This window comes from Corylus avellana, chromosome ca10, assembly GCF_901000735.1.
Source record: "Corylus avellana chromosome ca10, CavTom2PMs-1.0".
NCBI classification, from domain to species: domain Eukaryota; kingdom Viridiplantae; phylum Streptophyta; class Magnoliopsida; order Fagales; family Betulaceae; genus Corylus; species Corylus avellana.
Genome location: NC_081550.1, coordinates 20997505 through 21023352, shown reverse-complemented (window position 1 = coordinate 21023352; position 25848 = coordinate 20997505). Strand labels below are relative to the sequence as shown.

Genomic DNA, 25848 nt, shown 5'->3' with positions numbered 1-25848 from the left:
AAAGATTGCCCGAGGAAAGCATCACCAAACAGTAAAGATTCCCACTCCAAAGCTGGATGCAGCCTTTATCGGATGAAGACAAAGAAGAGTAGTTGTCTTTAGGCCTGGGTATCGGTCAAAACGGTCCGGTTAAAGACTTTATCGGTTATTAACTGATAATTTTCGGTTAAACGGTTTATTAATCGATACCGAACCAATAAGAATTTTAACCGATAATTTCGGTTAAAACGGTACACGGTTAAACGGTCCGGTTAAACCGGTTAACCGATTTAACCGAGAGCTTTATATTGATTTATTTTGTTGGGCCAAAAACCAAAAATGAGTTCTTTTGACTTTTGAGAGCCCAAATACTTTTTGTTGGGCTAAAATAATTTATTAAAAATGAGTTGTTTTAAGGACCAAATACTTTTTGTTGGGACCCAAATATTTGTTTTTTGGGCTAAAAATTGAAGCTTTTTTATATTGATCCACTTCAACATTTTTTTTTTTTTTTAATATTATAAAATACATTTTTCCAAAGCAAATTGACTAATTAACATAATGAATGCTAATTAGACTAGCAAAACTAGTTAATGAAAAATGCTTTTACCAAAGGCAAAGAAATCTCATCAAATGCCATCACTTAAAAAAAAAAACATCAAACCTACCCAAACCCAAATTAAAATAAAATTCATTAATGAATAATAAACAAAGTATTAACTAATTAAAGTCACTTAGCAAAAGGAAAATAAGTCATGGGCAACACCATTACACAAATTCGGAAACCTATGTTACTTGTGGGAATTTGGAAACCTCTCTAAAAGACTAAACGGCGCCGTTTTGGGACTAGGACTTAAAAAAATAATAATAAAAAAATAAAAAAAATTCCGGTTTCTTATCGGTTAACCGGTTAACCGATAAGAACCGCTTAACCGGACCGGACCGAATTCCGGTATACTTTTTTTAACCGATAAGGATATCGGCATATCGGCTACGGTTTATATCGGTTCGATCGAAGCCGGTAGACGACCGGTTAAACGGTAACGATTAATTTGCCCACCCCTAATTGTCTTCTCATCAACAGGTTTCTTTATTCACGTGAAGACTCATGAGTCATGTCAATAATTTGAAATTTCTGTCCATTCTGTTTACTTTCTCGATCCTTGTTCCTCGAAGTTGAATAAGGATGATGGGAGAAGTAACAGTGAAGAAATGAAATTATTTTTCAGGTTGAATACAAGGTCAAAATTTTGAAAATGATTTTTTTTTTTTTTTTATGATTTTTGTTGTTGTCTATAATTTTTTGTTGTTTTATTCCAAATAGACTAAATATTAGATATGAACAATCAAATTTTTAAAAAAATTTATTTAACCATGGTAAGAGATAAACCTTACAAAAAAAAAAAAAACTATTCAAACGGTGAAAGTAACCCCTCCCACTCAATTATTGGTCCTCGACTTAAACGCCGGAAAAGCACAAAACAAAATACAAAAAAATAAAAAATAAAAAATAAAAAATACACGCAATCAGTCATCACCACCGACAAAGCTAGTAAGATCTAAATTATCTAAAAACTAAAACAAAAGAGAAAGATCGTAGAAATTTCGCGGGGTTTTCTTGATCATCTTCAGCTTCAGCTGATCCTTTCTCTCTCTCTCTCTCTCTCTCTCTCACTTTCCCTCCTCTCAACCCAAAGTCTCTGTTTTTCGTTACCCAGAAATCTAAATCCAAGTCTCGGACATCAAACATCAAACCCAGAAACTGAGCGTTAAACCCATTTTGTTGACATCCTCACATTTCTCAATTGTCCGCCACTCTTACCCACCAAACCGCGATTTCTTTCGCAAACTTCCCCGCCATCCCTCTCTATCCACCACTCTACCACCCATGGACCCAGGATGCTTCAAGCGGAAGCGGGAGCCAGAATCCGAGGACCAAAACGAGCCTCGCAAGGTTCTCGTCGTCGAAGGCGCAAACGAAGACGGTACGTTTTCAAGCATGTAATAAAACTCAAATCCTATATATATATATATATATATAATTTACGCATTTAATGGATGATATGGTTTAACTTTCTGCTTGCCTTGTTTCAATATTAATGTTAGAGGAATTAAGTTCAGATACCACTGAATCATCATCATCGTGTCCTCTTTAGTAGCGTGTAACTTTTCTTGGAGGATCCAAAAAGAACTGACGAAGAAAAATAATGAATTATCATAAAAATAATTTGTATTCATATTTATGTTTAGTAAATGATCTTTCTCATTTTTCAATCTACTCTGCATAAATATCCTCGTCTTAACTTACCGAGTTTGTCGCCATTTTCAGTCCAATCAAACTCAATCCCAAGAAGCACCTCGTCATCTTCTCAATCTGGTTGGGACTACGACGTTTTCTTGAGTTTCAGAGGTGAAGATACCCGCAAGAACTTCACTGATCACCTTTACAGTGCCTTGAAGCGAGTCGGAATTCATACCTTCCGTGATGATGAGGGGCTTGATAGAGGGGAGATCATCTCTAGTCAATTACTCAATGCGATTCGGAGATCAAGGATTTTCATTGTGGTTTTCTCTAAAGGCTATGCTTCTTCTAGGTGGTGCCTTGATGAACTTGCAGAGATCGTGAACTGTAAGAACACCATAGGCCACACTCTTCTTCCCGTATTTTATGACGTGGACCCCTCGGATGTCCGAAAACAGACTAAAACTTTTGCAGAAGCCTTTATTAGGCATGAAAAGCGGTTTCATACTGATATGAAAAGGGTGCAGAGATGGAGGGAAGCTCTTACCGAAGCTGCAGAATGTGCTGGCTGGAATCTTGGAAATGGGTAATATGCTATAGACTCTTGAACTTTTTCATGCATTTTTTTTTTTTTCCTGTCCTTTTCTTTTCTTTTGAATTTTAGACAAAAATTGATAAAAAGTAACATTAAGAAAATTAGTGTTTGAGTTGAATGAATTGATGGTTTTCTATTATGTGCCCGATTTATCGGTGTATCAAGATGGACAAACCTTTTTTCTAGAATTACCTAGTTTAGGATTGCTTTTAAGATAAAATATCGTACACATGAGTAATGACATTGTAACCATACTTAGCGTGAAACAGTTATTATTGACCTTTTCTACTAGAAGAAAAAAAAAAAAATTTGTTATGTCAATAGGAGAAGAAATTATATAGAGATATGTTTAAAGGATAATTATCAATAAATTTGATAAAACCTAATTGTTTGTCATGACGTTAAATAATAATATATTTTTATTTTCTTTTTCTTTCCTTGTGCTTACTCATTGTTTTATTTCTCATTTTTTCTCTTCTAATTATTGAATCATAATAATCAGGTATTGAATCATTGTGCTGTGGGCTCTAGATCTTTTACATGCAGTTTTTATTTCGCTTGTCTGTTTTTTTCTTTTTCTTTTTAAAATTTAGATTAAAATTGATCAAATAAAGAAAGCAAATTTAATACAAATATACATCAATCAAAAGAATTTCAAATTAATTTGGAATGCTTCAGTCATTGTGGACATACATCTCTTCCTTGGACAATTGAGTTCATATAAACTACTCAAAGGACTATCAAATTAACAATGTTCACTCAAACTTACAACTGAAACAATGTCTTTTTCAAACTACTAAAAATTAAGAAAATATCCTTAATAGAATAAAAACAACAATATCAAAAATTTTATAAAAAAAAAAAAAAAAACTATAAATAAATAAATAAAAACTTAGAAATCAGGAGTGTCTAAATTTATTTTTATTTAAAAATAAATAAATAAAATTTTGATTTCTTAAAGAAAATATTAAAAATTTTATTTGAAAAAAATTATTTATGCTTTTTTTTTTTTTAAAATAAAATTATAGGGATATTTATGTATAAATGAAAATGCATAACGTCTTTTTGTCTTTTTATTGGCTTCGAAGGATATTGGCAATTTTTTAGTAGTTTAGAGGACGTTCCATTTCAAAGTTTAAGAAAGATATTCTCAATTGATTGATAGTTTAAGGGAATGGTAACTTTTTTTTTTTTTTGGATTTGAAACGGGTCTTTCACGGGTCGAAAAAAGTGACATTTTTAGTGCTTCGTTAGCATTTTTGTCATGTCAAATTAAAATAACAATAAGTTTAAAATTTTATTTTAAAAATAAATAGGAGATAATTAAAATCTTAAAAGAACAATAATAAAAAAGTAAAAAGAGCCCCAGCGCTTAATGGACCCCTTTTTGGAACGAGGCACCCTTTTGCCATTCCGAAAATAGCGACTGGGGTGCCCCCTTTGGGTTCTTAATTTTTAATTGCTTTTTAAAGATTTTAATTACTTTACCTATCAAAAAAAAAAAGATTTTAAATATTTTAATTTTTAATAGAATTAAAATTATTAAAATTTGATGTGTCAAAAATGTGGTACTAATAAGAATAGTCAAGGGAAAAGTTGACATATCCCCTCAAATTTTCACCCAATTGACAATGTGCTCCCAAATTTTTAATTGTAACAATGCCCTTATAAAAGATAAAAATTTTCTTATAAATTTTTCAATAAGACAAAAATATCCTTATAAGTTTGAAAAAAAAAATTTAATTTTTGTTTAAAACAAAAATTTTAATTTAAAAGGAAAACGATTTTTTTTTTTATTTAAATGAAATGTTTAATTTTTTTTGAAACATTAATTTTTATTTTTAAAAAACGATTTTTTTTTTTTTAAATTATGTTTTTAAAGAAGGGAACTTTATTTTCCTAAAACGAAAGTTTTAATTCTTTAAACGATTTTTAATTTTTTTAAAACAGTCATTTCTATTAAAAAAAAAAAACAAGTTTTATAAGATCTTTTTTTTATGTAAAAAAAAAATTTGTTCCAAAAAATATGATTTTAGGTACTTATAAATTTGGCCGCCCCTTGGATTTTTTTTTTTTTTTTTTTTTTAAGTTTCAAGTTTTTCTGGAAGTTTTTTTATTGTAGTTTAAAAATTAGAGTTTTAGTTTCGTCATTGGGGGACATTGACAATGCTTTGGTAATTTAGAAGGGCATTATCACAATTAAAAGTTTGAGAGAAACATTGTCAATTTGATAGTAGTTTGATAGCGGAAATGTGGACTTTACCGAATAGTTAAAGAGTGAAAACTTTCTCCTTAATTTTTAACTATTCTAACTTGCGGAGCCACATCCACACAAAAGTTGGTATTTGATGATATAGAAAGTGGTAAGATCAGTCCCTAAGTTCTTTCTTTTGTATTTGTGATTAATTTAATTGTTTTTAGAGAAACTATTTTGTTACATTTGGAATTGGCAACGAAATATTATTGGCTTACGTTTTGCAGTTTTTCTTTATCATTTGTAATTGTTTTTCACGATTTGGAAATTCAGAGACTTGCATCTTCTACTTTATGTCCTCCCCAAAATACCAAAAAAAATTTCAATGTCCCCAAGGGCAGCAAAAAGACAAAATTAACCTTATATTTTTTTCAAAAAAGAAAAAAATAATTTTACTTTTTTTTAATTCAAAAATTTCCACTCCCTTTTTTTCATCCTTTTTTAAATTTTTAGATTTAGTTTTTTTTTTTTTTTTTCATTAAGGGTATTTTTGTCACTAGGAAGACATTAATAATTTTTTGGTAATTTGGAGGTATGTCGCAATTGAAAGTTTTGGGAGATACTGTCAATTGTGTAGTAGTTTGAGGGGAGCATGTTAACTTTTCCATATAAATAACATTAAGCTAATTATGAGTTAAAGAAATTAGTGTTTGAGTTGAATCAAATGATGGGTTTTCTGTTCCATGCCCACTCTGTCAGTATATCAAGATATGGCATATAGAGATACTTTTTTTCTTGAATTATCTAGTCTTGTAATGCTTTTTAGAAAAATTATCTTACACTTGAGAGGAATGAAATTGTAACCATACTTTGCCCGAAACCGTTAATGGGCTCTTTATGCTAACTTTAAGAAACCAAAATAATTGTTATATGGCATGTCAATAGGGGAATAAATTATATTGAAATATTTTGAATGATAATTATCAGTAAATTTGAAAAAAAAATCTAATTGTTCGTCATGGCGTATTGGCCTTATATGGTTGAGATCATGATAACATCTTTATCTTTATGGTGCCAGTGAGTCATAATTGTATTTATTCTTTTCCTCTCTATGTTCTTATTTTATTGTTCTTTTCCATTTGATTTATAATGGTCAGGCATGAATCACAATTCATCGGCAAGATTGTTAAACAAGTTTTGTGTAAGGTGAACATCGCCCACTTGGATGTCGCCATACACCCAATAGGAATGCATTCTCGTGTTGAACACATAAAAGCTTTATTAAATCTTGAAACAAATGACGTTCGCATTATGGGCTTCTATGGGATGGGTGGAATAGGCAAAACAACCCTAGCAAAAGCTGTCTATAACGAAATATGTCATGGATTTCAAGGAAGTAGCTTTCTATTCAATGTTAAAGAAAAATCAAAAGAGTTCAATGGTTTGATTCATTTACAAAAACAACTTCTTTATGATATCTTGCACAAGAAGAATTGGAATGTTTCCAATGTTGCTAGAGGGATCACTTTGATTAAGGAAAGAGTTCAAGGCAAAAAAGTTCTAGTTGTTCTTGATGATGTGGATCACTTAGACCAATTACACGCATTAGGTGGATTAAATTTCAAATTGTTTGGTCTGGGAAGTAGACTCATTGTAACAACTAGAGATAAACAATTGCTAGATCTACTTAAAGCAGATGAAAAATATAAGGTTATCGAATTGAATCATTGTGAGTCTCTTCAACTTTTCAAGTTGCATGCTCTCCCCATGACCCATCCAATAAAAGAACACCTGGAGCTTTCAGTTAGTGTAGTGCAGTATACTGGAGGCCTTCCCTTAGCTCTTGTAGTTTTGGGTTCTTCTTTATGTGGAAAAAGTGTTGTCGAATGGATAAGCAAATTGGAAAAATTGCAAAAAATTCTTGATGGAGAGATTAAAAAAAAACTGGAAACAAGCTTGGATTCTCTCGAATATGAAACGATGGTGATATTCCTCGATATTGCGTGTTTCTTTATCGGTATGGAGAAAGAATATGTCATGCAAATACTCCTTGCATGTGATTTCTATGCAGAGTCTGGCCTTGGTATCCTCATTCAAAGATCCCTAGTGACAATTGAAGATAATAAGTTGAGAATGCATGATCTTATTCGAGATATGGGAAGGGGAATTGTTTATGCAGAATCACCTCTTAATCCAGGAAGACGAAGTAGGTTGTGGTTTCATAAGGATATCGCAAATGTACTACGCAATAATACGGTAAGACGTACATGCATTTATATATACATATATATGACATCAACGCATAATATACGATAGTATGCAGGAGAGTGTTATCTTTTGGCCAAGCATGCATGCCTCCTAATTTGAATAATAGAACAACATAACTTGTAACTAATGTTAATTCTTGTGTAATGTTAATCCAACTATCTATTTTGCCAGGGTTCGAAGAAAGTGGAGGGCCTCATCTTAAATCTCCCAGAACATGAAGATGTAGATTGGGAATCTAAAGCATTTAAAAAAATGAAAAATTTGAGATTACTTCAAATCAATGATGTACATCCTAAAGGATCATATGAACATCTCTTCAAAGCGCAGAAATCACTGAAATGGCTTTGTTGGCATAAGTGTACATTGAAATCTCTCCCACATGATTTTCATCTAGAGAACCTTGTTATTCTTGACATGCAGCGTAGCAAAGTCAAACAAGTTTGGAAGACGAAGAAAGTATAACAAATTTAATAGTATTTTTTCTTTATTCATTAATGTTAAATTCATAACTAACAAGAACTTTTTTTGTTTTTTTTTTTAATTTTTTTCACAGATATTCAACAAGTTGAAAGTCCTTAATCTCAGCAATTCCAAATCTCTCATTAGATCACCAAACTTCTCACAAGTCCCACAACTTGAGACATTAATACTTAATGGTTGCACACGCCTCAAGGATCTTTCAAACTTCTCTAAAACCCCACATCTAAAGAGTATTAATCTTGAAGGTTGTACAAGCTTGGTTAAGATTCACAAGTCTATTGGATGTCAAACAGGACTCGTTTTGTTGAATTTACAAGGATGTAAGAACCTTAGGAATCTTCCAAGTAGTATTTCTAACTTAAAATATCTTAAAACTCTTGTCTTGACCAAATGCTTTAGTCTTACGAAAGTACCAAAACAATTGGGGAATTTGATGGCTATAACGGAGTTGTGTATGGAGAACACTGCCATTGAGCGACTACCGTCCTCATTCCACCATTTGTGTAATCTCAAATCTTTATCATTTCGAGGATGTGAACGTCTCATCGAATCCCCAAAGTTTGTACGAACCTCATGTCTAATGAGTCTGAATCTTTCAGGTTGTACACGGTTGGTTGAGATTGACGAGTCTGTTGGATTTCTAAAAAGACTTTTTCGGCTGAATTTAGAAAGGTGTAAGAAGCTTAAGAATCTTCCAAGTAGTATTTTTAACTTGAAATCTCTTGAAGTTCTTATCTTGAGGAAGTGCTATAAGTTCGACAAGTTACCGGAGGAATTGGGGAATATGACGGCTTTAAGTATTCTGATACTGGAGTACACTGCTATTAAGCAACTGCCATCCTCCTTTAAGCTTTTGAGGAATCTCGCTTATTTAAGTTGTTGTGGATGTGAATATCTTATCAAATCACCAGAGTTATTAGAAACCTCAGTTATGCAGATGATGACATTTGAAGATTGTACAAGTTTGGTTGAGATTCACGCGTCCATTGGACATTTAAAACGTCTTATAGCACTTGATTTAACAGGGTGCAAGAAGCTTAGGTGTCTTCCAAGTAGCATTTATAATTTAAAAAGATGTTCTCTTGAGTTGTCTAACTGCCCTGAACCTGACAAGTTACCGGAACAGTGCGGGAATATGAAGGATTTAAAGGAGTTTGTTGCAAATAGAATTGCTGTTGACCCATATTATTACTTTGGTGATTTTAGCAATCTCGTATTTGAAATATTACCGAGATGTGGAGGAGCATCCCCATCACGGATATCACCCAATAGCTCCAACCGCATGAGTTTGGTGCCTATTTCTAAATTACGTTCATTGATACAGCTAGATCTCAGTAATCGCAATTTGTCTGAAAATGAGTTTCGCAATGAATTTGAATGTTTAACTTCACTTCAAATGTTGAAATTATCAAGAAACAATTTTCGTAACCCACCTAGTTTCATCAGCTGCCTTCCTAACTTATTAACATTGGATGTGAGTGAGTGTACTAGTCTTCAATCAATTGCACTTCCTGGAAGTGTAGTAGAATTGACAGCAAATGGCTGCACATCATTGGAAAGAATCTCAATTCTGACGAATGAGAGTTCAAGATCTGCAGACATTATTAAAAGTACCAGCATGGAAAAACTAAATCTCATCCGTAAAAATCGCAGCAGGGGCAGGCCAAATTTTTTCCTTAATAATTGCTGCAAACTGGTTGAGATTCAAAATTTGGAGAGGTTGCAACGTCCACCCTTTACTTTTCAGATGGGAAACTGCAACAATCTGTCATTGGAATCTATAAATAGTGTTGTCCAGGTTCTCTCTCTTCTTTTCTCTTCTCTTCTCTACTCTTCTCTCTCTCATTTTTTAATGCGAAGACTTTTTTGAAATAGGTGATGTGCCTCAGACATGACAGTGGTTATCGTTATGATTCTGGTTGTATTTATGGTGTCCTCCCCGGAAGTGAGATTCCAAATTGGATTAGCCATCAAGCAATGGGTTCTTCAGTATCTTTCCGTGTACCTCCGTTTTTGTTTGGCAGTAAAGTCAGCAAGGTGCTTTTAAGTATTGTTTATGCAACAAACAAGGAATCACCGGCGTTGGGTGATGGGAGGTTCAGTTGGAGATTATATAATAGGAGTTTTAGAGATGAGTCCAATCACAGGTGTTGGGTGGGAAGTTGTAACGCTATAACAAGTGTACTAGATTATGATGTCTTTGAAGATCATATACTTACACGAGTGATGGAGTGGCACGTATTCTTACGGCACTTACTAAATTTCAAGATGAAATGTGGGGATGAAATAGAGGTCGTCATCTGTCCGCAACTTGTGGAAGTGAAGAGGTGTGGAATTCATTTTGTACTTGATGGTGATGAGCCAAGTGTTAGAGATGGTGATGAGATCTCTGAAATTGAAAGTGAGGAGGATTCACGATTGTAGCCATCCCTCACCAAATTCAGACCGCAATTCCCCCCAAGTATATGGTAGCCACATATCCCATATCCCTTGCTGCCCCTTTTAATTATTCTATTTTTATTTTTTATGATATATTATTTTATTTATTTTTTATTCTTATTTTCTTTGTAGACAGAAAGTCGTGGTTGTTAAAAAAGCGAATTGGTGAAATGCATGAGAAACCATTTCTTGCTATCACTCAATTTCCCTCGCAGACCGCATCTATCTGCCTTAAGCTGTTGCCACGCATTCTTTCCTCACCTCCGCTCCAGCTCTTGACTCGTCCACTCAAAGATCTAGCATGGAACTCGAGTCTAGAGCCAAAAAATTACAAATGCCTTGTTCATCTTCAAAATCTCGTATGGCGTGGTTCAATGATTCCAATACTGAGATTCCACTTTTCATTTTTCACTCTCACAATGACTTGGTTTAGAAGCCTAATCCGAGTCTCCAGCATCAAACCCGGAAACAGAGCACTGAACCCGTTTTCAGCACATGAAGGGCCGCCACACCAAGCTCTACGAATCGTATGCGTGTCTCCTCAGAACCACATGGTGTTCACGCCCCTCTTGGCCTCCACCTACGTGGGACCCAGGAGGCTGGAGTTCAGGTCCATCGCCGAACCAACTAGTATTATCCAACCCGCCATATCTCTCGGGAACCCGGGTATTACTTCTTCTTTTCCAATTTTACGGGCAACGATGGCGATATTCATTTGGTATGTCAACTTTCCTTGTCGAGTTTGTTAAATTGTTGGAAAATTCCAATTTTTTTTGCTTTTTGTGAACATTGTGTGAAAAAGCTCTTTTTAGAAAGTTTGATTGAATAGTAAATAAATGATGAAAAAAAGAAAGAGTAAAATTTGATTGAAGTGAAATATGGGTATGGAAAAATTGTATGTAAATTTTTAATTTTTATTTATTCTTCCGTAAAAAATATGTAGTCTTTTTGGGCAGTGAGGTACTGGGCTATATTTTTTGAGGGTTTTAGTTAATGTTAATGTTACGGCATCAATTTGTATTGCAGTAAATTGTTTGGAGAATTCTTGTTTCTTCTGGGTGCTCAAATCGCAGGACTTCCTTTGTTATTAATTGTTTTTTCTTTTTTGCCATGCTGGATTTTCTTATTTATTAGGGTAACTTCACTTTATACCATTGAATTAGCACACGATTTGATAAACCCCTAAACTTTAAAATCTCTCATTTTGGACCCATCAACTTTCAATTGCAATCAATTTGAATCCCTCTGTCAGATTTTAAATGTTAAAAGTGGGATAATGACATTTGTACCCGTGATTTTTTTTTTTTTTATACAATTCAAAATTTACCTTTAGTTCCAAATTAAAATTTTTTAAAAAAATTAAAATAAAATAATCCGTAATATATTGGTCATTTTAGGAGTAAATCAGGAAAGTTAATGGCTAAATTTAGCAGAAGGGTTTAAATTGACTACAATTGAAAGTTTAAGGGTCCAAATTGAGAGGTTTTGAAGTTTGGGGGGCCTTCTCAAGTAGTGTGGTAATTTAAAGGTTTAAAGTGAAGTTATTCCTATTTATTATGTAGAACTATATAGAGTTTGCTTTTAAGCGATAATAAGTTATAGAATTCCATTTGATTCTGTAACCAACTCTTGTCTCTTGTTGGGTACAATCTGCGAAATAAGAAAAAGTCGAACTAATTTCATGACCATAGTTGAAGGGAAAACCAATTGCCTTTTGCTTATTATATTTGAATAATTTGATAATTCCAACAAATAGTCTGTAACACACATGTGGGTCTATAATAATCTTGGATTTTAGAGTTTCATCAGAGGCTCAATTGTAAAAAAATTTGGTCTTGGATAATTGATGGTGCACTGTGAGTTACTGATGGACCAGACACGTTGGATCCGTGGAAGCTTAACATTGCATATGACAAATTGGTAATTGTTCTTGGATTTGCAGGCAAACGAGATATTATTTTCCTTTGATGATGGCCTCAGGCACTATGCTACTAAACAGTTGACAAAGGTAAGAGATACATGATTAATGGGAAGAGCTTGTTTGTCTCTATCTCAAAAATGCCGTTGTCGACTGTGTGTTGCATATTCTCAAATTGAAAGGTTGTCTAATCTTCGTTGTGGAAGATTATGTTTAACTCTTTGGAAGTTCCAAAATCTCCAGGTGGAAGGTTAGTTACTAGTTCTTTTTGGTTCATGACAATGCATTTCTACATCATTCTCAGTCCCATATGAGGTCTCTCTAACCCTTTGGACAATTGGCTGGGAAATTCTGGAAATCTTTTTGTAGTTGGTTAGGAAAGACAGTCTCATGATTTACTCATTCATGTTTCATGGAATTGCATATTATTCTCCATTACAACCCATGATTCACGCCATGATATATGGAATGTGTTCCCTTCATTTGCCTATATATTGTTCTCTCTTGTAACATTCAAATCGTTGAATAAAGATGTAGTCATTTGTGTTCTCTTCTTCTTCTCTTTACAAACTTTCTTCCTTTAGTCTGTATTTTCATTTGGTATCAGAGCAATAAATTGACTAACGTCGTTCTAGTTTCTTTTCCGCTGTTTCTCTAAGTCATTTCATCAAGCACCTTAGCCGCATCACATATGTTTGTTGAGTTACAGGTTGCAAGCTCACTCCTCCGCATTTACCGCGCACCGACATCAACCCTTGGTCATTGCGGTTAAATCTAACTATCCATTGTTGGTTTTGCAGGGAGATTCGACCGTCCCTTGGAAATTTGCAGCGTGATCCGACTGCTTCTTGGTATTTTACGTTGAGATTCGTCTTCCCCTTGGTGTTTTTGTGGCGAGATCCGACCGCCCCCGGTGGTTTATGGTAAGATTCAACCGACAAACGGCCAATTATTTGTTTTTGTTAATCAAACTGAAGGAAGTTTCTGCCATCAGTTTGCGGGAGAGTATTAGAAGATAAAATCTGATCAAGTCAAGCATATCTAAGCAAGGCAACAATCCCATAATTTACTCCATGTTCATGGAATTGCATATTACTCTCCATCACAACCCATGATTCACGTCATGATATATGGGATGTGTTCCCTTTATATCCTTATATATCGTTCTCACTTGTAACATTCAAATCACTGAATAAAGATGTAGTCATTTGTGTTCTTCTTCTTGCCTTTCTTCTTCTTCTCTTTACAAACTTTCTCCCTTTAGTCTGTATTTTCACATCTACATCATTCTCAGTCCCATATGAGGTCTCCTTAACTCTTGGGACAATTGGCTGGAAAATTCTGGAAATCTTTTTGTAGTTGCTTAGGAAAGACGGTTTGCTTTCGTTTTCCCTGACACCATATGATAATGCCTTCAAGCATCAAATCAATAATTGGATTTCAGTATTAGTATTCAGGTAAATTGTCAATTTTAGACTTGAAAATAATTGTTCTTGCCTCCTATACATCACATTTTTCTTGTTCATTTTCTGATTAATTAGGTTTTCCATTGGATGCCATCATGTTTTGTTATATCTCAATTTCATAATAAATTCTGTTATTGATATTCAAATTGGTAGGCATGCTTTGAAAAAAGCTTAGGCATTACGACGAGTTAACAAATCCTTTTCGTGTTTACAGGATTGGTGTTGATGAGTGGTTACGCTTTCCTTCTGTGCAGGATGTGTTTGCCACTGCTGATTGCAGTGGGTTTCTTGAAAATACTAGAAAACCAACCATTCCAACTTTGGCTCAGGTAAGCTACATAGCTACGACCAACTTTTTTTTTTTTTTTTTTTTTTTAGCAATCTTCCTAGCAAACTATTGAAGTCAGAGATATCCCTGATAATTAAGTCTTTTTACTCCAAACCTCCAGGGGCTACCACCATTAAAATTGTGGTGGAAAAAATAGTTTGATGCTTAGTATTTGTTGATTGCAGTGTTGATTTCCCAAGATGCTTGTTCGGCCAGATGGCAATCCTAATATGAGATTTCCTATCATGATTGAAATAGTGATCTGGATTTTGAGTGGCCATGGTATTTGCATAACTAAATATGCTATTATGTTTCTCTTTGGCTGGCAATTTTGGTATTGGCTCTTTAATATGCCTCCTTTTGAGTTTTCAAGGTTGCAAAGCGGCAGGGGAAATATCTATCACATCGATTAGAGCTGGTGGAGGTCATGCCAATGGAGCAAATGACATGGAACTGGGAGATCCATTTCTTTACAAGCATCTAGGAAGCATGGCAGCCATTGGCTCTCGTAGATCTTAGGTAGAGCAAGGTGAGTTTTACAACCTTGGTGTTTGGTTGTTATATTAGCATAATCTAGATTTTGGAGTTAAAAGGTATCTTTATCTTCTTGTAGGAGTCTATGCCTACATTTCTTCTCCCTCCCTGTTCCTGATTGTTGGATGACTGGTTTGCGGAGTCTATATGCTAGTGCAGTTTGGCAAATGACTTTGCCGCCAAATCTCCATGGTGTGAATCCTGTCTACGATGAATACCCATGATTGTTTATAGAACCATGCAAGTGAATTCTTTTCGTTCCACTTCAGAGCTCCAACACCTGAGATTTTGGGGAGAGCATTTTCAGAGAGGACAGCCATTGATTGGACTGGTGAACCGGCATTGCAGACTGCATAACCTTAACTGATACATGTTTTTGTATTATGTGTTTGGTTTTTCGGTAAACAACAAGTATGAATTAATTAATTTTGCTAGAGAAATGAACTACTAGCCTTTATGGATGACAAATTGAAATAATTTCCCTAGCAGAAAATCCAAGTTCAATTAAAAGCTTAGCCAGAACCTGTTTGCATCTGATAGGATATGTTACTGGATTGGCATCGCTAGTGGGCTCACAATAATGAGCATCCTATTGGAGTTGCTTCAATAAAGTTGTACGAGAATGCGATACCATGGAAAAAAATTTTATTTACAAAATCAAATATTGAAATATATATATATTTCTTCTATTTTGTTGTAGACAATCGTGGAAATTGTTTTAGTTAATCGTGGAAATTGTTTTAGTTAATGTGAATTGTTTTAGTTAATATATATTTCTTGTTTCTTTTGGGTTCTCAAATTGCAGGACTTCGTTTTTGCTATGAACCTTTTTTTTTTTTTATTGCCCTGTTGGATTTTATTTTATTATTTATTTTTTTTATTTTTACTTATTAATTATGGAGAACTACATTGAGTTTGCATTTAAGCTATAATATGTTATAGAAATATTTCATTTGATTCAGTAACTAACTCTGGTTGGCTTAAATAAGCATATAGAAAAATAACTTATTAAAGGAAAAGTTCAATCTTTATTGAAAAAAAAAATTAAAATACACATGAATAAATAATAAATACACACTAATGTCGATCATCTTATGCATCATATATTAAGTTAATTGGACCATGGATTGATGCAATAGCAATTTTTCGCTGGAGGCCAAAGGGGCAGAATATGTGAGTTGGTTTATTTGGCGCTCAGCATATCTGACGCGTGTTATATAAGCTGGAGGAACCGATTTTTTGTGTCAAAGAGTTTAGATTTTGGAATTAAAGGTGTCTTTATCTTCGTGATAGCTTGTTTGCGGGGGTGTATACTACTGCAGTTACTACTTTTAGATAAGTAGTCGTGGCACATGTTCTTGGGATATGTTGAGAAGAGAGCAAATGAGTATGTCGCCTGCCTTCATGGTGTGCGAGTCCATTTGAATTCGAAGAATTTGAGAGAAATAGTATGAAATTTTGTTTTTTATTATTATTTTTTTTTTCTATTGATAAACTGAGTCAGAGATTCCAAAAAAAAAAAGCTTTGGCCAAGCATTTAATCTAAGCTTCCACAACAGTTTCCAGGAACTCAATTCATCATCCAAAGAGCTGAGAACCATACGATGGACTGATACATTGCCCGAGGAATCCGATATATTGACCCTACCACGAGGGACAAGGTTGAAGATAATTAGCGCTATATAATTACATATGACGTGGCCTCTACTAAGGTATTAGAAGAAGAAGATAAAAAAGGCTACTTTTGAAAAAGCACTAGGTAGCTTTAGAAAAAGCAGAAGAAAAAGCCCAAAGCATTACATGAAGACAACGGAAGAGGCAGATTTGAAGATAATTAGCGCTACATAATTACATATGACATGGTCTCCACTAAGGCATCAAAAGAAAACAAAAACAATAATAATAATAATAATAATAGAAGATAAAGACCAAAGCATTGGATGAAGAGAAAGAATATGGGTGTGTTTGCAAAGAACTTGAAAAATGAAGTAGATTAAAACACAGGGGGTGTGTTCGTGAGGTTTTTATTAACTGCTTTGTAACCGTTAATCGCTAGCCGTACTAACTGCTAACTGCTAACTGCTTTTACAAACCGCTAACTGTTAACTGCTTTTTTAATATATATATATATATATATATAATTTTATATAATATAGAATTGCAAAACGACGTAGTTTTGCACTTTTATATATTCATCTCATCCTGATAAATTAGAGTTTTACTTTGGGTTAGGAATTTGATCATCCTGATGATTTTCATATAATTATGTGTTTTTTTTTTTTTTAAAAGCTGATAGCATTTGGTTTTTTTAGGTACCCTTTACATTTTTTTTTTTTTATATGGGCTCATTTTGGAGCAAGCCCAATGTGGTATATCGCAAACTATATGCATGTAAAATAGTGTATATTTTGATGCCAAAAAGGCATAGAAAAGGCCAAAAGGGGCAAAGTAAGCCCAAAACGGAAAATTGGACCAAAAGGCAAAAATAATAATAATAATTGGAAAAAAAATAATTTTAAGTGAGCCCAAAAAAAAGCTTAATTCTCAAATTCGGCCCAAAAAGAAAGCCCAAACAAAGCCCAAAAGCAGTCAGTAAAAAAAGCGATTAGCCGGATGTGCTTAACCGCTAACCGGGCGGTTAACCGCTTAGGCGGTTAATCGCTTTGCGGTTAGCGGAAGTGGTTAGTAAAATATACTAACCGCTTGAGCGGTTGCGTTTAGCGGTTCTAGCTAGTAACCACTTAAGCGGTTGCGTTTAGCGGTTTTAGCCAGTAAGCACTAACCGCAACCGCATGATCACCCCTAAAAACACAACTGGAATTTTAGCAGATTTAATTAATATAAGAAAAAATAAAAATAAAAATGTTTCGTATGAAAATGTTAAAAAAAAAAAAAAAAATTGTTATGTAGTGATTTTTTATTTGAATAATAATAAAAAATGATTGATATGATGTAAAAATGAAGAATATTGTAATTAATTTTTAGAAAAATAGTACGGACTTTTTTCTAGTCATTTGGCAAACACACCCACTAATCTACTCATCAACACCTTTATCCACGAGAAGACAACCTCAATCCTCTAGACACGTGTTTAGGAGCTCAGCCTACTTTTGTCTAAATTGAGTGAGAAGAATTTTGTTTAAATCGGTCTATAAATTTATTATGTGTTTTTTCTATGACTTTTTAATTAATATGGGAGAAATGTAGTCTTATAAAAAAATTATAAACTTCTCACATATTTAAAAAATAAGTGATAATACTATAGATTAGGTTAAAGAAAACTTCTCCCTTCCAAATTTTTTAAAAAAATTCTGTTTATTCTTAAACACCCTCCTAAATCTTACTTATGCTACAAATCACCATATTTGAAGTTGATACCCAATAGGTGTAAATATTGAAGCTCAAAGGTTTCATAAGTATAAAAAAAGTCCAATTATTGAACCAATCAATAGATGGTGACAGCCAGTCCTATTTACTCTTATTACACAATCTTTCAACTTGTTAAGGAAATCAAAATCTTTACCACTTGACTACTTGAGCTATCTACTTGAATCCAAGGAAAACTCGAATCAGTGGTTGCAATTTGCAAATAATTGTGTTGTCTATGCAAATAGTTAGCACAAGAAGCGAGGTTATTGTGCACCATTTTTGTTTCTATGCATCATCAAACAGCACACAGCTGGATATATGTAGTCTTTATCGGATATGTTGACTTGACCCAACCACAATGGGAAGAAGTCTAAAGATAATTAGCGCTGCAGATGAGGTGGCCTCCACTAAAAGGCATCTTCTCATCAGCAGCTCCATTCACGTGAAGAGATGTGAATACTTTGACATTTCTGTTCACTCCAAACTTCCTCCTTATTCCTACGGGCGTGTTTGGCGATAGAATGGAAAAATAAAATAAAATGATATTATAGTAAATTTGATTGATATGAAATAAAAAATAATAATAATATTTTATATAAAAAAGTAAAAAAAATTGTTTTGTAATAATTTTTTTATTTAAATAGTAATAAAAAGTAATTAATGTGAAGTAAAAAGTAAAAATATTAAAATTAATTTTGAGAATAATTTTTTTTGATTTTTGAGTCCGGTCTGGTCCAGCCTTTGCCAAACACAGCCTACATGAGAAGTTCGCAAGCTACCAAAACTGAAAATGACTACGTGGGTCCTACAAATTGACAAAAGTATTCACTCGTTAATATTACAAAAGTTATAATAAAAAAGTGTAAAATTGCCAACCAACACTTCTGCAAATCTAAGCCGTCCGTTACAACAAAGAGCCTAAAATATGCTACTATAAATAAATTAGAAATTCAAAATTCAAAGGCCCCTGGCTTTGTTTGAGTCTTACAAAACAAAAATACTTTGCCCCCCTCTCTTCCTCCCTCCCTCCCTCTCCAGAAAATCGTGGTGCGGATTGAAGCACAGTGGCTTGGCCACTATCGGTGTGCTGGGGTGGCAGACCTTGGCCCAACTCTGGTCCTTGTGTTTCTCGGTGTCCAAACAATAATCAGCTCGGTGTTTAATTTTTCCAACCTTGGGTATTTCTTCTCTCCCCTACTCTCGCTCAATTTTTGTTGTGAATATCACTCTCTGCTCTCATTTTCTGTTTTTCTTTAGCTTATCTTGTTAAATTTTCAAGGTTTTTGGGTATTCTTTTAACCAAATGGGTGAAGTTTGAAATTTTGTGCCTTTTTTCTATTTAACCGAATGGGAGAAGGGAAGAGTCTTGCTAATGTTTGAATAGGTTTTCTTGGGTTGTTTCTGGAATAGGTTTCCTTTAACCGTCTGTCTATTTGATTTGATAGGAGGGATGCAAATGCTTATTAATTATAGGAATACTTCCTACCTCTCCTCTCAAGTCTCCCTTAGGTTCCCCTTTTCTTTTTCATTTTTGTAGGTCTGGTGACTGTGGAGAGGTTCCCCTGTTCTTTTCATCTTCGTTTTTTTTTTTTTTTCTCTTCTTTTTTGTACGTCGTCTGGATTCTCTGTATTGATTAACCTATCAACTTTTCTGATCTAATGGATTTGGGGGAGTTTTTTCTTTAAAAATATATATAATGTCTTAACACAGACCAAATTTTGTCACGTTTTATTGATGAGAGATGACACATCAGCATATAAGACAATAAGAGTGATTGTTATAAAAATACACAAGATATTATAAAATAATTTCTACTTAGGATGAGGAGAGGACGAGTCTTGATTGAGAGTACGCGGCGTGCTTAGCACACCGTGAAGAAAAAATTTTTTTTAATATTTTAATGCAAAAAAAAAAAAAAAAAAAAAAAAGTTGTATTGGCGTGCTGAGCATGCTGCGTGCTCTTTTCATTCACCCGGAGAGGACACAAGAAAAGCACCTAGCATTTCTCTTTTCATTTATCACTCCCTTAATTTTTCCTTTGTCATTCCCTCATTGACAAAGGAAATAACTCGTGAAATTAAAAACAAATAAAAAACTAGATTCTAAACAGTTTGGTTTGAAAAGCTCGTTTTCTTGTTTTAAATTTGACACTTTTTTTTTAGGATGTCACCACTGCGTTCATTTGTCAATTAAGAACCGTCTTAAATTAGAAGATAGAATAAAATTGAAAATGCATTATAGTGAGAAACGTTACTATAAATAGCATTGCCTTACCGAAAAAAAAAAAAAACTTAAGTTGTTAGTGGATCCGAAGTCTCTTCACTGGGAAAGAAAAAAGGATTTCTATCGTTTTCATTAATCATCTCAGTCAAACTTAGTTTAGAGATTATATAATAATAAATTATATAGCAGATTAGTTTTTGCCGACAAAGACACTAAAAAACCCCAAACAAAAGCTAATTAATGTGGACAAACCCATAAGATTCCAATTAAGATGTAAAAAATAAATAAATAAAGCGCACGGGATGCCCTTTACGCTTCATTGTTGGGAAACAACGTAAACTCGTTGCTTGAGTGACGTGTGCAGATGTGATCCAAACCCTAGAAATATATATCGAGGTGGACGCCCAATCTGGTCATTTATGTATTATAAAGCATTAAAACCATCTCCTTAATTTAACTGTCACTGACTCACTATCACTATCACTATAACTATCTTATCTTGAGAATGGATGAGCGTTTGAGGGATGCTGCTGAGCAAGGAAGCATTGATGCATTGTATGCATTGATAAAAGAAGATGCAAATGTTTTGGACAGAATCGAAGGCATTCTATTTGTTGAGACTCCTTTACACATAGCTGCGTCTGCAGGGCACACCTGGTTTGCTATGGAGATAATGAGGTTAAAGCCTTCATTTGTTAGAAAGCTTAATCAAGATGGCTTCTCCCCATGCACCATGCTCTGCAAAATAACCAAACCCAATTGGTGGAGCGGCTACTTGATGTTGATAGCGACATTATTCATGTCCCAGGACAGGAGGGTGTGACTCCTTTTCATTACGTAGCTCAAATGGGAAACATCGAACTTTTAACCAAATTTTCTAAAGGCTGCCCGAAGTCTTATGAAGATGTGACAATTCGAAGCGAGAATGTCCTGCATGTAGCCTTGAAATATGACAACTTCGAAGCTTTTCGACTCCTGCTAGGATGGATTCGGCAAGTTTGCTTTAAAGATGCCTCATCGTGGGAGAGCAAACTGCTACATTGGGAGGATGAAGAACACAACTCTCTGTTGCACGTTGCAGTATCCAAAAATCAACCAGAGGCAAGTCCTAATTTCCACTCAAGTTTTATAAGTTGGTATATGTTGTGCAAAGGAGTCAATCTCCAAAAATTGTCTTCAAAATTTTTAGTTAAGCTTTCGGTCGTGTGATAGTTGTTTTTATTTTTGTTCTTGGGGCGAGTGTTTGGATGAGTAATTATGTATCTCTACTTGTCTACGTCTTGCAGGTAGTGTCGTTGTTGCTGGATACAGGATTTGTTGATTTAGATGCCAAGAATTTAGAGGGTGATACGGTCTTTGACATCTTGGCGAAGGTGGACAACCAACGGATCAGTAATATGCTCATGCGACGAAAACGTCCTGCCAGATGTTTAACTGCACTTGGATATTGCTTAATATGTTTATATAGACTTGCATATTCCTTATTATTTCCTCTCATAGTACTGCATCGACAACGTCGTGTAAATTTGATCCAAACTCTTGAGAAGTGTGGCGTAAAAATATGTCGTCAGCAAAAAGTTATAACAGAGGAGAAGCGGAATGCCCTGTTGGTTGTTGCTGCATTGCTAATAACGGTCACCTACCAAGTAGCACTAAGCCCTGCAGATAAGCAATACAATGAGTTCAACTGCACAGCCCCAGTCAACGCTACCGGGGCCAATCAGCAATTCAACTTCACAGCCCAGAATCCGATCAACGCTACCGGTGCCAATCAGTACTTCAACTGCACTGCCCGCTTCAACGCTAGCAGTAGTAAAGTTAAACCAATCAGAAACCTAGCTGGAGACGTGTTCCTTTGGTGTAACGCTCTAACCTTTTACCTATCAAACTTTACACTTTTCTTCCTCCTCCCTCCTGATTTTCATGGAATCGTGCTCTTCTTCCTCCTTCTAATCCTCTCTTATGGCTTTTGCTTTTCAACTCCGTTATTAAGTACTCTTATTCTAGGCGTTCTTGGTCCAGTTTTGCTTTTGCCAGTTTATTTACTTCCTTGGATAAGTATTTTCAGACTCAAAATTTTCTTCCGATATAGAGTGAAAGTGTTTGTCACGCACAGCATGCATATGTCGGTGGCTTGATGCTAATTCCCCAACACGTACAGTTATATATAAGTGCCACCGCAAACCTTCTCTTTCTTACTCACCCGCCATCCATCCTTTTCCTCTAATTAATTATATATTAATTGTTGCTTTGTTTCTTTCTACACAATCTTAGCCCCCTTCTCCACAAACCAAACCTTCCCCACGGCTTCTCTCTACATTAATCTTCTCGTATCGTACCCACTAAAAGGAGAACTCGCATTTGATTGCCTATAAAAGGAGACCATGGTGCTACTATTATGTGTGAGAAGCAAAGAAGAATATGAAGTCGTGTGAGCTAGTCCAGTAAGAATGATACTTTTTCTTTTGTCAAAGTCAAGTACATGGGGAAAGGGGAATTTGGTGTGTTGTATTAGTAAGCTTTAATGAATGTTTCTTGGGTTATTATTATCTTTTTTTTTTCTTTTATCTTTTTCAACCTACTATGTTAAGCAGTTATTTTAACAACTAATGTTACAAAAACTTCATCTTAATTCTTACTAGCATATAACCTGTGCTATATATGCGCAGGTGTTTTTTAAGTATGATTTAATTTAAAATTTTTTTATATAGAACAAAATGTTTGATTGGGCTAAAGACAAATATTAATGGAAAGAAAAAAAGCCTTCTGACTCTTTTCAACATTGAAATCCACATAAAAAATAAATAAATCTTAAGTTAATAGAAATACTTTCTCTTTGGTTTATTTCCTAGCCACTCCATAATCGAGATCAAGACCAAGAGCCGTTAAGCATTAAATATCTTTTATACCAAACACATTAGTATATATATCAACTATTAATGTCGAGATGAATGAATTTGTTTTTATATTTTTCTTAAAAGAGCATAGCTACTCGACCTACTTCTAATTGGCATTTTATAATTTTCTCTTCTATTCATCAGGTCTCATGTCTCCATAACATTTTTTACGTTGAAACCTTAACCGTCTAAAATTTGATCAGCATTCAGTACTCCTCAAACGAAATTCACCGTTTGTTTCACACATACTCAATACAAAAAGTACAACACTGAAAAAGGAAAGACCCAATGACAATAGGGAAAACCCCATCTTTCGAAGCTTGTTGTGCAGCCTCCTCATGCACTTCTTCAATATATGCCTCAACAAAGGATATTTTTTTCCAATATTCAATTATCCTTTATAAACCCTAAGTGATGCAGGAGAAATTTTAAAAAATTGCTATTTTAATTATGCATGTGTTCAAAACTAGATTCCAGTTCAAAAATTTTGATTGATTTATTGAAAATTTTAAAACATTTTGCTTCCATGTAAACAATTTTTTTAAAAAAATAAATAAATAAATTTTGATTTGCTGCTGGGTTTGAGTTTTGGAAAATCAGATTCCATGATATTATTAGAAAAAAAAAAAAAATTATTTTTGTTTTTAATAATTTTGTAAACTTTAATAACGTGTTAAACTTGACACGTTATTAAAGTCCTAATAATGACACCCCTTTTTTGACCCGCCACACGTTGCTAATGACACGTCACTAACTGTTAGTCAATAAATCTCAACTTTTTGTAGTAAGATGCCCATACCGACGTCAACTCCTTTCATCTTTCCAAAGGGCCTACACTACTTAGAGAGCATCTCCTTCCAGGACCACCCTAATTATGTTAATGTCTCTAATAAACTACTAAAAAAAATTGTTAATATTTCCTAATAACAAAGATATTCATCATAAAATTAAAACAAATTCTTAAAGTTATATAAATAAATAAAAACTAGAAATTAAAAAAGAAACTGATAATCTCAAATGTGAAATGAAGACTTTTTGGTCTCGCGCGCAATATATATATGTGACAGGTCTTTGTTGCCGTTCATTTAGAACGAATTAATCACGAATTGGTTGGTTGTTGAACATTGAAAAGTGTTATTAATTTCAACACCAACATTTGCATCCCCATAAATGAGCCTGAACGAATTAATGACAAATGTGAAAACAAGACTTTTTGGTCTTTATTGCCATTTACTGTCAAAGCTACAAAATAGGACGAATTAATCACAATGAGTCAGGAAGTAGTTGGTTGTTGGACGTTGGAAATTAAAGTATTATTAATTATTTATTTATTTTTAGGAAAAATTGATCTGATTTTATTAATAGTGTTCAAGAGTACAAAAATTCTTATAATCATAGAATATATAGTTCTGTAAAATTATAGTCAAAACTAAAAGATTACACGTCAAAAAATCGAAAACATAACAAACCTTACAGTGAAATTTTTTTTATACCAAACATTCTTATTTATTTTTTCTTCATATTAATAAATTTTTATTACAATTTCAAGCCAATGCGTAACGGAGCCCTAAAGAGCACTAATAGCAGATGTCTTATAGGTCATTCTCTTCTTTTATATTTAGAAAAAATTTCAAAAAAATTATAAATTAAAACCTACTCACATTAGATTCCCTACATTTAACCAATCCTCAATAGTTGCTACAGTATTTTCCAATGTGCATGAAACCTAAAGTGATTTCCTACACATTATTTTAATTTAAACATTTTTCTTTTTTCTCTCTTCTTTCTTTTTTTGTTTTTAATTAGGATTGTGTTGAGATTTTGTGAAAGAAGTGAAGATAAGTAAAAAATTTGTATTTTATAAAGAAATAATATTTTAATAGTATAGGAAAAAGTAAGAGGAGGTATTATGAAATATATTTTGATTTAAAAAAAAAAAAATTGTACCTTAAACTTTTAAAAAATCAATGAAAAACTGTTGCTATTGGTCCAATCCATGGATCGGAATCCCCTCAAATCTCCCAAGGAACAAATCCTTGATCTGGACCGTTGATTTTTCATCCAATTGTCCAAAACATTCCACTAACAAAATAATAATAGACTACTATTTTGTTTTTAAAAATAAATCTAAATTATAATAATAAAATAAAAAAGAAAAAAAAAAATGGGGGAAGAAAAAAGAAAAAAGATTCCCGCTCCAGGCTGGATGCAGCTTATGAAGAGAAAGAAGACTAGTCTTCTCATCATCTCATGAGCAGCTTTATTGACGTGAAGACTCGTGTAAATACTTTGAAATTTCTGTACATTGTGAAACTTCCTCCTTTTTCCTACAAGTTGAAACGGGATAGGAGAAACAACGGGGAAGAAATGAATTATTTTTCAAGTTGAACATAAGGTCAAAAACTGTTTCTACGGACTACGTATCATCCAAACAGCTGAACAGTAAAGATTAATTGCCCATAAAAAGCATCACCAAACAGTACAGATTCCCGCTCCAAAGCTGGATGGAGCCTTTATCGGATGAAGACAAAGAAGAGCAGTTGTCTTCTCCTCAACAGCTTTCTTTAATTGCCCATAAAAAGCATCACCAAACAGTGAAGATTCCCACTTCAAAGCTGGATGGCCTTTATCGGACGAAGACAAAGAAGAGTAGTTGTCTTCTCATCAACAGCTTTCTTTATTCACGTGAAGACTCATGTGAACACTTTGAAATTTCTGTCCTTTTTTTTCTTTGGAGAAACTTTACTAAGGCCCCAAACTTCCACTCGTTTTGAAATACTCCTGAACTTCAAAATCTCTCATTTTGGACCCTTAAATTTCTATTTTTTCACTTTAGACCCTTTTAACATTAAACTACGTCGTTTTGGATGTTTTATACCCATTTTACCCTTCCCCAAAACTACGTCGTTTTGTGT

General features: G+C 33.8%; 2 protein-coding genes across 6 annotated transcripts; both read left to right on the top strand.

Moving 5' to 3' along the window:
• The first annotated feature begins 1507 nt into the window (after positions 1-1507).
• LOC132163775 (disease resistance protein RPV1-like) lies at positions 1508-14941 on the top strand. Of its 5 annotated transcripts, none has more exons than XM_059574151.1 (12): positions 1508-1964; positions 2309-2807; positions 6168-7266; positions 7450-7734; positions 7832-9556; positions 9634-10226; positions 10330-10915; positions 12140-12205; positions 12916-13038; positions 13796-13910; positions 14298-14438; positions 14523-14941. In XM_059574151.1, exons 1-6 carry the CDS (start codon positions 1868-1870, stop codon positions 10180-10182), a joined length of 4254 nt encoding a protein of 1417 aa, XP_059430134.1. In that variant the 5' UTR covers positions 1508-1867; the 3' UTR covers positions 10183-10226; positions 10330-10915; positions 12140-12205; positions 12916-13038; positions 13796-13910; positions 14298-14438; positions 14523-14941. The 5 variants fall into 5 exon arrangements, with proteins under 5 accessions (XP_059430134.1, XP_059430131.1, XP_059430132.1 ...); XM_059574148.1 differs by having other exon boundaries at positions 12140-12365; XM_059574149.1 differs by having other exon boundaries at positions 12140-12824.
• Positions 14942-19984: 5043 nt separating this feature from the next.
• LOC132163782 (ankyrin repeat-containing protein BDA1-like) lies at positions 19985-22579 on the top strand. The gene is made up of 2 exons (XM_059574157.1): positions 19985-21137; positions 21323-22579. Exons 1-2 carry the CDS (start codon positions 20763-20765, stop codon positions 22172-22174), a joined length of 1227 nt encoding a protein of 408 aa, XP_059430140.1. The 5' UTR covers positions 19985-20762; the 3' UTR covers positions 22175-22579.
• Positions 22580-25848: the final 3269 nt, after the last annotated feature.